The sequence below is a fragment of the Rhizopus delemar genome, genomic scaffold (genome assembly GCF_000149305.1).
Source record: "Rhizopus delemar RA 99-880 supercont3.1 genomic scaffold, whole genome shotgun sequence".
In the NCBI taxonomy this organism is placed as follows: Eukaryota; Fungi; Mucoromycota; class Mucoromycetes; order Mucorales; family Rhizopodaceae; genus Rhizopus; species Rhizopus delemar.
In genome coordinates this window covers 3,485,591-3,499,457 of record NW_027137827.1, presented here as the reverse complement: position 1 = coordinate 3,499,457, position 13,867 = coordinate 3,485,591, and the positions used below count along the sequence as shown (strand labels likewise).

Below are 13,867 nucleotides of genomic sequence, written 5' to 3'. Positions count from 1 at the left end.
CGATTTTTATAGATGGAACCGCTGGGATGTCTTCTATTACGCAAATCCTCATGGGTGTTCATCGTCAAAAACATTGTACCTGGTCTATCCAAGATAGTTTATAGCATTGCATCCTAGTTCATATTAGGATGTGCTACCTTGTATCACATAAAATTGATTTCTCAATAAAGAATACTGTCTTTACTCTTGTTTAAAATCTTCATATTTCATTCGACCACTTGTATAACTTTTTACAACTGGTAAAAAAAAAAAGGTTCATCATAGGCCATTTTTTGTATCGCAAACTCAATCACTCCTGTGTTTTTTACTGAATAACAACAGAAAATTAGTTTTTCTAACCAAAATATGTAATCTGTAAAAAAAATTGAATCGATAGGGGGAATTTTATTGGCAAACAACTTTTTTTTTTTACCAGCTTGAATTGTACATGCAGATTGTAAAAATGTATTAAACATATGAAGAGAATGTCTGCTTCAATGATGAAACGACATGCTCATTTACACGAGTAATTACTGGAAGAAGCTGATTTACCGACAGCTCTAAAAGTTTGTTCAATTGGGAGTTGTTTATAACAGGGATTTCCACATCATCACCATACAAGTTCAGTATTGATTGGAGTATTTTGATTGTTTCACCTTCTGACTTGCACTTTTGTATTTGATTCTCGATGAATTTTTTTTTCAAAGAGCCTACAATTTCATCTTCTATATTACTCTCTTCTTCATCAAATATTTTCAATGCAATTTCTCGGAAAACTTCGGACATAGTCTTATAGTCAGATATGTCATGGCCATTATCACATTGGGAAAGAGTGAAGATGTTGTAGGGGTACAAAGTATGGTTATCGGTTATCATGCATGCAGCTCTTGATCGGTTATACGTGCTACGGTAATGAAAGTTGGTTTGTATTTGGCGAGTTTGATATAGGAAATCATAAGTGTTTATGGTGTGGTTAAGAGGTTCCATCATAAGCTTCTTTGCTTTATTTCAAGACTCTTTGTGTATATAAATTTTTATATTTCTTGACTGTTCGTTGCTGGAGATAGTAAAATGATGTGTGGATGGACCAACTTCTGGTTCATAAGGACTATCAATGCGGATACTAGATGTTACCAGTGAGTTGAATGTTTTTGTACCAAATATAAGTTTTGAGCCATGATTGTCGATAATTGTTGTCACCCAGATATTCCGATAAGGGGATCGAGGTGGAGGAAGTGAAGAAGATGGCTGTTGTTTTGATTTAACTGTGAAATCTTCCCTATGTACATCTACTGACCTCGTCCTTCCATAGACTTCATGACATATTACCAAAATAGCTTTGCTATTGATCACCATTATCATCCCCGCAAGAAGAGCCGAGCAAGGATATTTGATATGCTTCTTAGTACTCCAATCCGTATTTAATAGGGTGCACATTTCTTCATCAAGTTCCTGGAATTCATTTGGATTAAATAGATTACGATAAACACCTTTCGTTAGCACATCATCAAGTTCCACTTCTATTTCTACAGGTTCATTGTCAATCAATCGTTTTTTGGCAACAACTGAAGCACTTTGGATATCGTTTTTTTGTATTTGTTGGAATTGACTTTCGTGCGCAAGCACATTAAATTCTTCACCATCACTGTTGACCATGCTAACAGGCTTCAAGTTGACTGAAGAAACCACCTTTAAAATCATCTCTTGATGAGGCTTCTTAAACAATAAAGCACCACATGCATTCAAAACGGCAGCATCATAGTTTCGCTTTTTCGTTGTCTTGGTTCTTTCATTGAAAAGAGTTGCTTTACATTTTGATTTCAGTATATGAGATTTTATACCATCTCTAGTCAAGTGTTCTTTATTGCAAAAAGGACATTGTAAATGATCATTTTTTCTTTCTATTACAACCTTTTCACAAATTCCTGAAAACCCAGAGTCAACAATTGTAGATTTGAATCTAAATTGAACGTACCTTCAACTGTTGCGGTGATAGTGCATTTTTTACAATGCCTTTCATATTTATGTCTTTTGAGGGTGTCATTTGTATTGAAATTTTCTTCACAATCGGTGCATGTTAACATTTTGGGAGATCCAACCAAGCAACAAAATAAAAAGGACCCGACCACGCAAAAAAAGGATCCGACCACGCAAAAAAAAGGATCCGACCACGCAAAAGCACAACTCAGTGTAAAAATTTGGATGTGGAAGAACTCGTTTGATAACTGTTTGAATCATATTTCAAATGTTTTTGTTTAAAATAAAGTGTGAAATGACCCTCTCACAATCCACGAATTGAACTTCAAACAACCAGTGAATTTTTTTGGTAAGACCCCCAATATTTATTTGAAAGCCCGTACTTTTTTTCGCAAAATCCTCACATTGGGAATGGAACGACTGTAAAGTTAACATCAGATAAAAATAGTTTTAATTTTTATGCATAGTTTATTCGCAAACTGATCTTATTCAACAGTAGCAAAAAAAATTTTTGAGATCTATTCTTCATACCTTCTACAAAAGTAGTAATATGAGGACAAGAACCAATATCAGAATAAGATTTAATATTCACAACGGTTTTACTGTCATCATCGAGTGTATGATAAATTAAGAAAATGACAGAAGTAATCTAATGAGACAGTTTGTATATACAATAAAAATGATGTTTTTCTTTTTATATATGCTTACCTTCTCACCAAAAGCAAAAAGGTCATTTAGAATGAGAAAACTACGTTGATAAATTGAGGATTATACACTCAATGTTTTTATTCATAAATCTTGGTAGTCTCTTCATTACTGTCACAAAATGAGTAAAACCCATCTGAAAATCTAATCAGAAAGATTATCAACGTAACGTCCAAGAGGCTTTTTTCTTCATCGTTTTCTCCATCGCATCTACCGAGTTTCTAGGCAAGAAATCGCAAGACAGGGATGGCCTTACAGTAAGCCATACTATCGACAGTGACGTAGAGCATAGATGTATTAATTTTTCATTGTTCAAGCAATATATCCCTTTTTTTCTTGTCCAATGTATTCGTCTGGCCATCATTAGAACTATAGATTTGATATTATTCAGTTCAAGAGCATGTGTTGAAATTGAAAGGCAGACAAATTATATAGACTTTTTTTTTTTTGCTTGTCTTTAGTGTAGTCAAAAAATTCAATATAGTTATAATGATAATCAATTCTATATTTTATTTTTAATATTAACTATATATATATAGAGAGAGAGAAAGAGAAACAGGAAGGCAAACTGCACTGATCATTTATAGTAAAAAAAAATGAGGGATTTTATTATGAAAAAAAAAAATTATTGCAAAGCAATAGATCCCTTAAGGTTAGGTCTATTCTTAAAAGCTTCAATAAAAGCAGCAACATGAGGGTAAACTTCAGAATCAACATGAGCTTCAGCTTCAGCATCAACAATAGTCTTGATATCATCATCGACCATATGGTAAATTAAGAAATCAACGTAAGTAATCTAAACATGCAATTAGTATCTATGTAATAAAGCTATATTTATCTATTTACCTTTTCGCCAAAGACATAAGGGCCTTTGTTAAGAGAGAGCATTCTATTAATAAGCTTGTATGCATTTCCACGATGAGTTTCTTTGTAAGCCTTGAGAACCTCTTCATTGCCACCGAAAAGAGCAGTACCCCATTTAGTCAACCAGTCAGAGATACTGTCTGAATAAGCATCCAAGAGATGCTCTTCTTCTTCGTTTTCTCCATTGTATTTACCAAGTTTTTTGGCAATAACACGCATGACAGGAAGAGTCTTGAAGTAATGCTTACCACCAATGGTAATATAGGGCATGGTTGGGTCTATTTCTCCTTGCTCAAGCAATTCGACCTTTTTTGCTTGCCACTGATCCCAAGTCAGTCTAACATATTCGTAATTAACGCCAGCGTCTTCAAGCATCAATCTGATATGGTCACCACGACCAAGGGTTTCTGTAAAATACGAATATTAATGATTAATGATGCAATACAATGACGCCATATGGCGACTTACTGCTGCCTTTGACTTGAGTAAAATAGTAAAGCTTGATATCTTTGAGTTCAGTAGCCATCTTTATTATTGATTAATATTGTTTGAATAAAAAAGAAGCAGTTTATGCTGCTCCCTTTATATACCTTTTTAGCGGGATTTTCTATGGAATTCTTTGATTAATAATCCTAATGCAATACAATCAAGCCAACTTTGGCTTAATGCAGAATATACATTTTTCTTAGAAACAGTAAGAAATACTCAAGATAAAAAGATGATTGAGGTATAGTTCACAAAGCCGTTGAATTAAAACAGATAATAACTACCTTAATACCACGACATTATACGACTTATAATAACACTTTATACATCACCTTATGCAATAACCAAAAAAGGTCCTCTTACAAATCAAAAAAAAAGGGGAGAACGAAATTTTAATCTATATTTACACAGCCAATAAAAAGGGAGCTTATGCTCGCTGTAATCTTCTCTTAACAAATCCTTTTACATTTTCATGACCACTGAGAATAAGAGAGATGATTAGAACAATATAAAATGTGCTGCTTTCTCTTCACTTACGCTTCAGTAATAGCCATTGTTCGTTTTTGATTATTTGACCATAATAACACACCTAAATCTCGAGCATATTTTTCTGCGGCGTCAAAATCTGCTTGTACGTTAAATTCATGATATAAATAGGCTGTATAATTATAGTACATCAGTACACACACATATATGTAAATTGTCTTTTCTCTTACATGGTGTTGGTTTTAGTCTATTTCTTTCCATTTCCCACAATCTGATTTGATCTACAACTGTTAAAGGTAAGACAGGTGTCTGTGTTACAATAAGTGGATTAATAATCATTATATGAAAGCTTTATGTCTCTTTACCTCTTTTCTCATTTGTGGATGGGCGTGCGATTGTAAATAATAGATAATCTAAACCAAGTATTTTAGTTGATGCCATTTTTTGTTTTTGTTTCTTTACCTGCTCTGCTGTAATTCCTTTCATTAGTGCATTTCTGATGCTATCTCTCGTAATAACTCCAGTCACCATGTTCCTGAAACGTGATTGAAGTTGAACAAACAAATTCAAGACAGCTATCTGAAGTGGAGAATCTTTTTAAAAAGAATAAGTAACAAATACACGAACATAAATTATATAAAATGTACCTGTGTAAGCATAGAGTTTATAATTAGTTTCCAAGATAATAAATCCTTGATCTACACTTTCGGTATCTGTTGTGTCGTCTATATTTGTTTCTTGCATCATATGATTATATTTGCCTGCAACAGTGGCAAGCGCTGATTTGCCAGATGTCAATGTAGTCGCTAATCTTGTTGGGTAATATCGTTTAGAATGTTTCTGTATAAAATAGTATTAATTATCATTCCTTCTCCATCCTTTTAGCATGCTAATTTTCTACTTTTTTACTTTTCTTTGGTATACAATTCCATAATCACGCAAGTCCTCCAACATTTGTAACTGTGTTTGGGTCAAAGTATCTACGGAATAATTCTATGTAAAAAAGAAGAATCAATACACATGTAAAACTAAGGGATATTACGTGCTCTTACTTACTTCACCTAATTCCAACGATCCAAGCTGAAAGAAAAAGTTCAGTACCTCTACCAAGTCCATTTGCAGTACCTAATCACACTGAGTTTACTTGATTATTCATGCCATAATTTTTATACATACTTCTGCCATATCCAAGTACTGTAATAAAAATGCCCAGACTTGTGTATTTACATCTTGGAGTAAAAACTGAAACCCCTTGTTTGTGATTTGTAACTGGCCACCATTATCAGTACTAAATGTAATAAAGTGTAAGTGCTTTCTTTTTTTTTTTTTTTTTTTTTTTTTTTTTTTTTTGCGTAGATATCTCTTTTACCTATTTTGCATAAGTTTGCTGCGCTCCAATAAATTCAATACACCTCGACTAGGTTTCTTTGTTAATGATGTACCAACCATGTAGTGCAGAATGGCTTCCCACTGTGTTGTCGCGTAATGGTCCAGAAAGGGAATGTCGACAGGATGTTTGTCTGGTGTTGAACATGGTAATCCAAACGATTGTTGTGTTCCTCTAAATACAAGATGCTTAATACAAAAGAAAAGGTTTGTCTGCTTTCCTTACCCTCCTGTAAGTGCGTTTTGAAACTGATGTCTAAAAGTGTCATTCATGATCAGGACGTGATCTTTTTGTTCAATGATTCGAAGACTTGAAAGTTTTTGTAATGCTTCAACTAGTTTTCTGTTGTTATTGAAGAGTTAATAAACAAAAACGCGCTTCTACAGTGCCTAATGCTTTTTCACCTCTCTCCTTCTTTATTCACCCAAGCGCTAACATCGCTAACCGGTATAGGCATTTTAACGTATAATAAAGACATGACTAGATGTCTCCCAACACTTGGAAGTAATCTATAGATTAAATATTCTTAGTCTTTTTTCATCGTAACAACTTTCTATGCTTTTTTGCTAACCTAAAAATAGCTAAACATGTCGAAGGCTTTTCAAACAACCGCATGAAGGTGAAAGTTGGCAGTGTTTCTAAGTATTCATATATGCTCGTCTTAAAGTTGTCTACTGACATTTGTTTTTATTTTTTTTTTTTTTTGCTTAAAAAAAATGAAAGAAAAAGAAGCGTACTGGGTTTGAAAAGAAAGTGAAAGCGTTTAGGAGAACCACAGTCACCAAAGTAAGATCAAATAACAATATAAAAGAGTAATGAGAGGTGGATAATAGATATAAAAGTAGATACATTTGCTCCATCTTTAACCTGTAAGTATTATGCTACGATTTCTCTATAGGAACTGCTTTTACTTCACTTTAAATACATCTCAAACTATGGATTACAGTTTCTTGATTGATTTTCACAGAAAGCAGTAAAAAAAAAGGCTGTTCATCTCTTGACATAAATTAAAGTTATCAAATCATAGTCACTCAACTTTTCTTGTAGCTCGTATCTTAACAGCATATATCACTAAGAAAATTGGCAGTAATATAAAGAAGACTTTTTGTAGGATTGCATTCCAAAAAGCGTGAGAAAATCATTATTTTCATCAAAAAGGCCTATATACAAGAGCTTAAAATTGCTTCTTAACAAATAGCCTTATGTAATAGACTTCATTCAATGTAAACTCAAGTTAGAAAAGGTATTTTTTTATCCAAGAAAAAGTAGAAAATGGAGAGCACAATTCCTCAATTTGCATATGATTATTACTACAATAGTATTTTGAATTCAGACTATTTTTTCAAAGTGTCAATGAAATTTAAGCAAAAAAGATTTGCCTTCAAATGATACAATCTACTATCTTTTAGTTACAAGAGTACACATTACGTCTAAAAGTATCTTTACAGTAGATATTCACTTCAAAAACAACATCTGAATTAAAAATGAAAATGTCGTATTTTTTGGCTACACTCATTACTTGATCTGACCTGGACGAAAACGAGGAGGTTTAATTTTATTTGTAAATAAAGTGAACGTTTAAACGTATTTTTTTTTTTGGTTAAACTAAAATCAGAAAGGCAATTCTTTGTTTAAAAATAACAAAGAATCATATTGTTCTTTTCTGGCTAAAATGTACAGCAGATCTTGACATAAGATGATCATCTATGATTGATTATTGCTTAAAAAAGAAAAACATTCAATGTAGTGATTCATTACATAGCAACTGTGATCTGAGTAACAGATTTTGTAAAATACACGGTTAATTCTTGCTATTCCGCATAAAAGCTTATTTACAGTGTGTGTGTGTGTGTGCACAATGGAAAAGCCCGGAAAAGCAAATAGACTTACCTTAAAAGTAGCGGGGTAAAATGTGGGGTAAGAAGGAGTTAAGCAAAGAATTGCTTATGTGATATGCATCACTTTTTTTACCCGCTTGTATGGGTGATTCCTGGGAAAATACATGTCAATGGCATTGGCCCTTCTTTCTCTGCTTTTTCCCAAATCCATTTATTCACTTTCCCGCATATGTTTTTGTTTGATTGTTATATTTTACTCCTTTTTTTCTTTCTTTCTTTCTTTTTTTCTACATTTTTACAACTACCTTTTTTTTTGGATGAATCATCGACATATAAATTACGATAATCCATCAAATAAATTAACAGACCCATACAAGAATGAACTAAATAATAACAATAATCTCCAGGGTGTTATTTCTAAATATCAAACAAACCCTGAATTATTAAAGCTTATACTTGCCAGTAAAGTAGAAGAAGATAGACGTAGAGCAGAAGAAGCAAAATTGAAATCAAAAGAACTTGATTTGTATTTAAATCAACAAAAAGATAAAACCAGGCGTGCATCATTTGGAAATAGTAGTAACTATTTTAGGAGAATTGTACCTTATGAAGCAGCAACAACAGCAACAATAACAACAACAAATCCATCATTATCTACAAGGTATAACAAATATACGAAATACGTTATATTTTCTCATGTGTGAATTTCAAGTGCGCCGATTCCTAAAAGAAGAAGATCAATACAAGCCGTCAGTAAAATAATAGAAACTCATGGATTTCCATTGAATGACGGGTTCTTTTGGAAAAATAACGGAAATACTTTACAAAAAAAGACTGGACGCAAAAGTATATATTACAAGTGTGCTAATAAGGTATCAAGTATTTCGGACAAATTCGGATTCTTACCTTTGTATATAGGGATGTACGGTGAATAAGACTGTGATAGAACAACCTAATGGGAAGTTCATTATTAAATATAGAGGAGAACATATATTAGATTGTAATAAAGTAGAGCATGTAAATGATTTGTAAATATCAATGATTAAAGTTCCCCTACTTCTTGTTTATTAACCACAATGATAATAAATAATGTCATTTACTATTAAGAGCATTCATTGTAAAGTGGCGGTAGCTCCTTTTAACTTACAAATTATTATCACTGGCTTACTCACTAAACACTGCCGCTCTTTAGTGACCACATATGATCTCTTTATAGTTGTGGCTTTTTAATTGAGCTTCTTTTTTTTTTTTTTTTCCTTTTTTTTAAAAAAAATAATTAATAAAATGGCAAGAAGACCAATTGAAAGTGATTCCGAACAAGAACATGAATATAGCGACGAGAGTGAACAAGAGTATGACGATAATGAACAAGGATCTGTAAGAAATGATAATAATAAACATTTTGACATGATCTGATCTCATTCAACAGGAAGAGGAAAGCGAGGAAGAAGAAGAGGATAGCGAGGATGAGCAAGAAAAGGCTCGTGAATTAGCCAAAATGAAAAGAGGTTAATTAAGACATATTTATTTCATAATTTCTAAAACTAGTTTGTATAGATCTTGCTCATGTCTCTTTTGAGCAACTTGCAGAGATAAATAATAAGATAGAATCTAATGATCAAACAGGAAAAAAGAAAATATCAAAAGCTCAGATCTTGAAGGATCTTGAAGGAGCAGTAGGCAGTTTAAATAAAAAGAAAAAAAAAGATAAAGTCAAGTTATCAAAGGAAGAAATGAAAAGAGAGAATAAACACAGGTAACTTATTAACACATGTAAGAGGGCTAAACTAACAAATGACTAGACCAATGGAAATATCTTCGAAAAAGGCTGTGAGTCGATTTAGGACTGTAGTCCCTTTACAAGCTGAGGTAATAATATTGATTAGGTTTGCTTGTACACCTTTGCTTAATATAAAATTAGAAACGTCGAGACCCAAGATTTGATAAACTTTCAGGAAACTTCAACCAAGATTTATTTGAGAAATCATACGGTTTTATAAAAGAATACAATAAATCTGAAATTGAGATGCTTAGAGAACGAATCAGGAAGGAAAAGGATGCTGATACACAGGAGAGCTTAAAGAAAATGCTGACTAAAATGGTAAGAATGATGGTTACACTCCTCTTGTCGATTTGGACACAATACTGACTTATTTTGTTCATCAAACAGGTGTCTGCGGAGAAAATGGATGAGGATAAAAAGAGAAAACAAGCTTTGATTCGTGAAAGAAAGAAGAAAGAAGCCGAATTAGTGAAACAAGGAAAAAAACCCTTCTTCCTTAAAAAATGTAAGGTTTTACAACTGTATTCTATCCAATCTAATTATTTTTTATCGTAGCTGAAAAACGTAAACTTGAATTGATGGACAGATATCAACAGATGGGCGAAAAGGCTGTTGATCGTATTTTGGAAAAACGTCGCAAGAAGAATACTACCAAAGACAGAAAACGATTACCCTTCAAGAGACGCTCTGCGGAGTAATCTTTCTTTTTTTTTTTTTTTTTTTTTTTTTGTTGATCTTTCTTACACAAAACAATCAATTAATTTGTTAAATTGAAAGTTATTTTTGTAAATATCCAAATTAAAATCATTCGGTTCAGATGGGAAAGCAAATATATAAAAAAGAGCTCTATTGTTCATTATTTTCTCTCTTCAATACACAATGCGTAATATTCTCGTAATCCTTTTATCACTTTGTGTGTTGTTTGCTTATACAGCTTCGGCTACTTCTCATCACTCTACCCACAAGCATAAATCTCTTTCTCATCACTCTACCAAACGCGCCCATCATGTAACTGCCCATCATTCCTCTAAACATAAAAAGTCTACCAAGAAAATTACCAAGAAGAAGACTAACAAGAAGGTTACCAAGAAGTCTAAAAAACACACGACAAAGAAGGCCTCTGTAAAGAAAGTTAATGATAAGAGCTACCCTAATCACAAGGTTATTGCCTATGTCCTTGATTGGGATATCCCCAAGAATATTCAATGGAGCAAATTGGATCACATTGCTTATGCCTTTGCTGAACCCGATGCTAAGGGTAACCTCAAAGGTTTTGAAAGTGGAAACTTGAAGTCAGGTAAAAAAAAAAACCTTCGTTCACTTATGCAAATGTATGTTACGCGATAAGAAAAATCTGACAATTTATTAATTGTAGTTGTTACTCAAGCCCACAAAAATAATGTTGGTGTCAGTATTAGTGTTGCTGGGTAAGACAAAAAGAAATGAACTATATACTTGAAAATATTAATACATCTTATAGTTGGTCTGGCTCAATTCATATGAGTACCTTGCTTAATGATGTTCAAAGCCGTGAAACTTTTGTAAAGAATGTTGTCAACATGGTTCAAAAGTACTCACTTGATGGTGTCAATCTTGATTGGGGTAAGTGCCTATCCATTGCTTGTTAGCCAGTCTGCTTACTTTTATTATTATATAGAATTCCCTAACAGTCGTGACAGTATTGCTTGTGCTTCCAGGTAAAACACAGTACAACATCTTTTTTATTTCTTTACTAAAACTTGCCAATAGAAATCCTAATGACACTGCCAACTTACTCACTTTTATTCAATTGTTGCGTAAAAGCCTCGATGCTAAGTATCCCAAGGTTCACAAGGTGATCACTGTTGCTGCCTCAGTTGGTCCTTTCCTTGATAGCAACGGCCACGCTGTTAGACACTTTGAATCTGGCTGGGTATCTGATGTCGATTATTTCTATTTGATGGTATGAGTAAAGTTATGTGTTTTTCCTTATTCTAAATCAAATATGTCTATAGTCATACGAATACAACGGTAACTGGAACGATGTCGCTGGCCCTAATGCTGCCCTTAGAGGATCTTCTCGCGGCTGGGGTGTTGAAACCACCGTCAACCTTTGGTACAATGCTGGTATTCCCAAGAACAAGATGCACGTCGGTATCACATTCTACGGTAAGGTCCTCAAGACTGCACAGCCCATCACTGCAACCTCCGGCATGTACGTCAAGCTCGATGGCCACACTCAAATCAAGGGTGACAAACACGATGAGTTGGCTGCTGATCCCTGTCCTAATGCCACGCCTGGTTACACTGGTGAATACCAATGGAGATCCATTGTTGCCAACGGTATTCTTGAAAACAAGAATGGATGGACCACCTACTGGGATGAGCAATCTCAAACTCCTTATGCTTATCATGCTGGAAACAGTACCTTTTTGACATACGATAACCCCAAGTCCTTCGAAGCCAAGTTGGATTATGTAAAATCTCAAGGTCTTGCTGGTTTCATGATCTGGTCTCTTGAAATGGACGACTCCAAACATACACTCTTGAAATCCATTCAAGGTGTTAGAAAATAATTGTCACATTATTAATACTTAATTTTCATTACTTTTACAAAATAAACTGACATCAGAGCAATAATAAACGTTTTGCTTTGTTTATTACAAAAAAATACATTTATTCCTCAAATTAAGAAAATATAAAGAAAACGAATAAATATAAAAGGCCTAGTATATATACGTATTTAAACTGTCTCGGTAATATCTAAAGCGGTCCATTCACCTCCAAAATCAAGAAAGACACGTCCTTGCTCATTAATAGTAACCAAGCCCTTAGCTTCATAAGCAGTAGGTCCTCTGATATCCTTTTCGGTCTTTATACGAGCAAGACGATATTCTCTTGCTAGTTCATGTCGAATATTGGTACTATCGGACTGAGTCTTTGACCATTCAATAGTTTCAGACTCATATTGTTTAATCATTTCCTTGTATTCCTTATAGGCTTCTGTTGTAGGCTCAACCAGAGTTCCAGGAGCAACAGGGCCAACACTGATAGCTTCGTCCTTTGTCTTTTTGTCCTTTTCACCAGAAATATTTCCAGGAAGTGCAGATATATCAACGTATTGTGTCAATTCATTGACATCTTTTGTAAAATGAATTTTGCTTGCGACCACAGGATCCAAAAGAGGGGTAATCAAGTTCCACACAGTGGAAAATACCCAAGGAGCCTTGTGGATTAAACAAGATCCTAACGTTTCGGGATAATAAGCTTCAAAACAGGTCACTAAAAACTTTACAAAGTCAAAATCCTAAATGAAAAGGCGTTAATATCACTTTTTGTTTTTTAGTTAACACATGTACCATATTTTTCAAAGTAAAATTATCCATATTAAAAACAATGCAAGCTGCTTCTACGGGCTGATGGACTATCACTCTGGATGTTTCCATAATATACATTGTTAGAATTTTCACAACTTCAAACGGCTGATCTTCCTTTCTGTGTAGGTTTACGTTGATAAAACTATACTTTGCTTTGTTTAGTAATCTCAATGCGATTTTTTTTTCCTTTTTACCAAATACCACGACCCGCCTTATCAGGACCGCCTAAATAAGCTTTGCCAGAACCAAGTTGAGAAACAAAACTGTCACCCAATCCAGGCTTCAATCGATTTAGTTCATCACGAATACCGCTTTCACCAAGAGCAACAATATCATCCACACGCATATGTAAACGCCATCGAAGTGTATTTGCTAACATGTTGTATGCAGCATCCAGATCCCACTTACGTGCACGCAAGAATCGCAAAAGAACAGCATCTGGGTTATCTGTAGCGACCATATTCCAAAAGGTGGAGCAAAGTTGCTTACCGGGAATCAGGGGCATCGCCTTCTCGAGTGGAAGTGTCATCCAAGATGGATCGGTAGTGGTGCCAATAAAAAAATCTTTTTCTTCAGAGGAGCTGGCCTTTTTTCCAAAACTAAAGTATCCAGATTTCTTTGCTGGTGCAGCAGTCTCAGCAGCCTCTTCTGGTTTATGATATTCTGTACCTTCTTGATCGAAAACTTTGAAAAGACGAGTCCATAATTTTTTTAACGCATCCGTTTGTGAAGTTGACAAATTCCCAACATGACCAGATAAAGGTTTTGTTTTGGCTGTAATACTCTCTGAAGCAGTAGGGGACATGATGGTTTGGTTTTTAATATAAAAAAAAAAGAAAAAGAAAAAGAAAAGCTTAAATATCATTTTTCAGTTTAATGCAAGATAAAAAAAGTAGTCCTGAAAATTTCGCAAAAAAAAAAAAAAAAAACGTGTGTGATACAAATGAATATGGGATCCTTAGGCTGTGAATTACACCAAGACCAAATATGGGTTAACATTGATTTA

At 33.9% G+C, this 13,867-nt stretch overlaps 7 protein-coding genes across 7 annotated transcripts; 3 read left to right on the top strand and 4 right to left on the bottom strand.

Moving 5' to 3' along the window:
* Window positions 1–987: 987 nt before the first annotated feature.
* On the bottom strand, window positions 988–1,635 carry RO3G_01339 (uncharacterized protein; the record flags this gene model as incomplete). The annotated part of the gene is made up of 1 exon (XM_067655930.1): window positions 988–1,635. One exon carries the CDS (start codon window positions 1,633–1,635, stop codon window positions 988–990), a length of 648 nt encoding a protein of 215 aa, XP_067512031.1.
* Window positions 1,636–3,286: 1,651 nt separating this feature from the next.
* RO3G_01338 (uncharacterized protein) lies at window positions 3,287–4,051 on the bottom strand (the record flags this gene model as incomplete). The annotated part of the gene is made up of 3 exons (XM_067655929.1): window positions 3,287–3,457; window positions 3,508–3,932; window positions 3,994–4,051. The coding sequence occupies 3 exons, from the start codon at window positions 4,049–4,051 to the stop codon at window positions 3,287–3,289; spliced, it is 654 nt and encodes a 217-aa protein (XP_067512030.1).
* Window positions 4,052–4,438: 387 nt separating this feature from the next.
* RO3G_01337 (uncharacterized protein) lies at window positions 4,439–5,877 on the bottom strand (the record flags this gene model as incomplete). The annotated part of the gene is made up of 10 exons (XM_067655928.1): window positions 4,439–4,490; window positions 4,549–4,669; window positions 4,728–4,806; window positions 4,863–4,910; window positions 4,960–5,090; window positions 5,145–5,337; window positions 5,407–5,490; window positions 5,554–5,577; window positions 5,674–5,785; window positions 5,867–5,877. 10 exons carry the CDS (start codon window positions 5,875–5,877, stop codon window positions 4,439–4,441), a joined length of 855 nt encoding a protein of 284 aa, XP_067512029.1.
* Window positions 5,878–8,418: 2,541 nt separating this feature from the next.
* Window positions 8,419–8,793, top strand: RO3G_01336 (uncharacterized protein; the record flags this gene model as incomplete). Its single annotated transcript, XM_067655927.1, has 3 exons — window positions 8,419–8,475; window positions 8,641–8,722; window positions 8,771–8,793. The coding sequence occupies 3 exons, from the start codon at window positions 8,419–8,421 to the stop codon at window positions 8,791–8,793; spliced, it is 162 nt and encodes a 53-aa protein (XP_067512028.1).
* A 213-nt stretch (window positions 8,794–9,006) lies between these two features.
* Window positions 9,007–9,318, top strand: RO3G_01335 (uncharacterized protein; the record flags this gene model as incomplete). The annotated part of the gene is made up of 2 exons (XM_067655926.1): window positions 9,007–9,099; window positions 9,280–9,318. 2 exons carry the CDS (start codon window positions 9,007–9,009, stop codon window positions 9,316–9,318), a joined length of 132 nt encoding a protein of 43 aa, XP_067512027.1.
* A 1,066-nt stretch (window positions 9,319–10,384) lies between these two features.
* RO3G_01334 (uncharacterized protein) lies at window positions 10,385–12,060 on the top strand (the record flags this gene model as incomplete). Its single annotated transcript, XM_067655925.1, has 6 exons — window positions 10,385–10,802; window positions 10,881–10,932; window positions 10,986–11,107; window positions 11,163–11,202; window positions 11,255–11,447; window positions 11,500–12,060. The coding sequence occupies 6 exons, from the start codon at window positions 10,385–10,387 to the stop codon at window positions 12,058–12,060; spliced, it is 1,386 nt and encodes a 461-aa protein (XP_067512026.1).
* A 167-nt stretch (window positions 12,061–12,227) lies between these two features.
* RO3G_01333 (uncharacterized protein) lies at window positions 12,228–13,666 on the bottom strand (the record flags this gene model as incomplete). Its single annotated transcript, XM_067655924.1, has 3 exons — window positions 12,228–12,791; window positions 12,844–13,003; window positions 13,056–13,666. 3 exons carry the CDS (start codon window positions 13,664–13,666, stop codon window positions 12,228–12,230), a joined length of 1,335 nt encoding a protein of 444 aa, XP_067512025.1.
* Window positions 13,667–13,867: the final 201 nt, after the last annotated feature.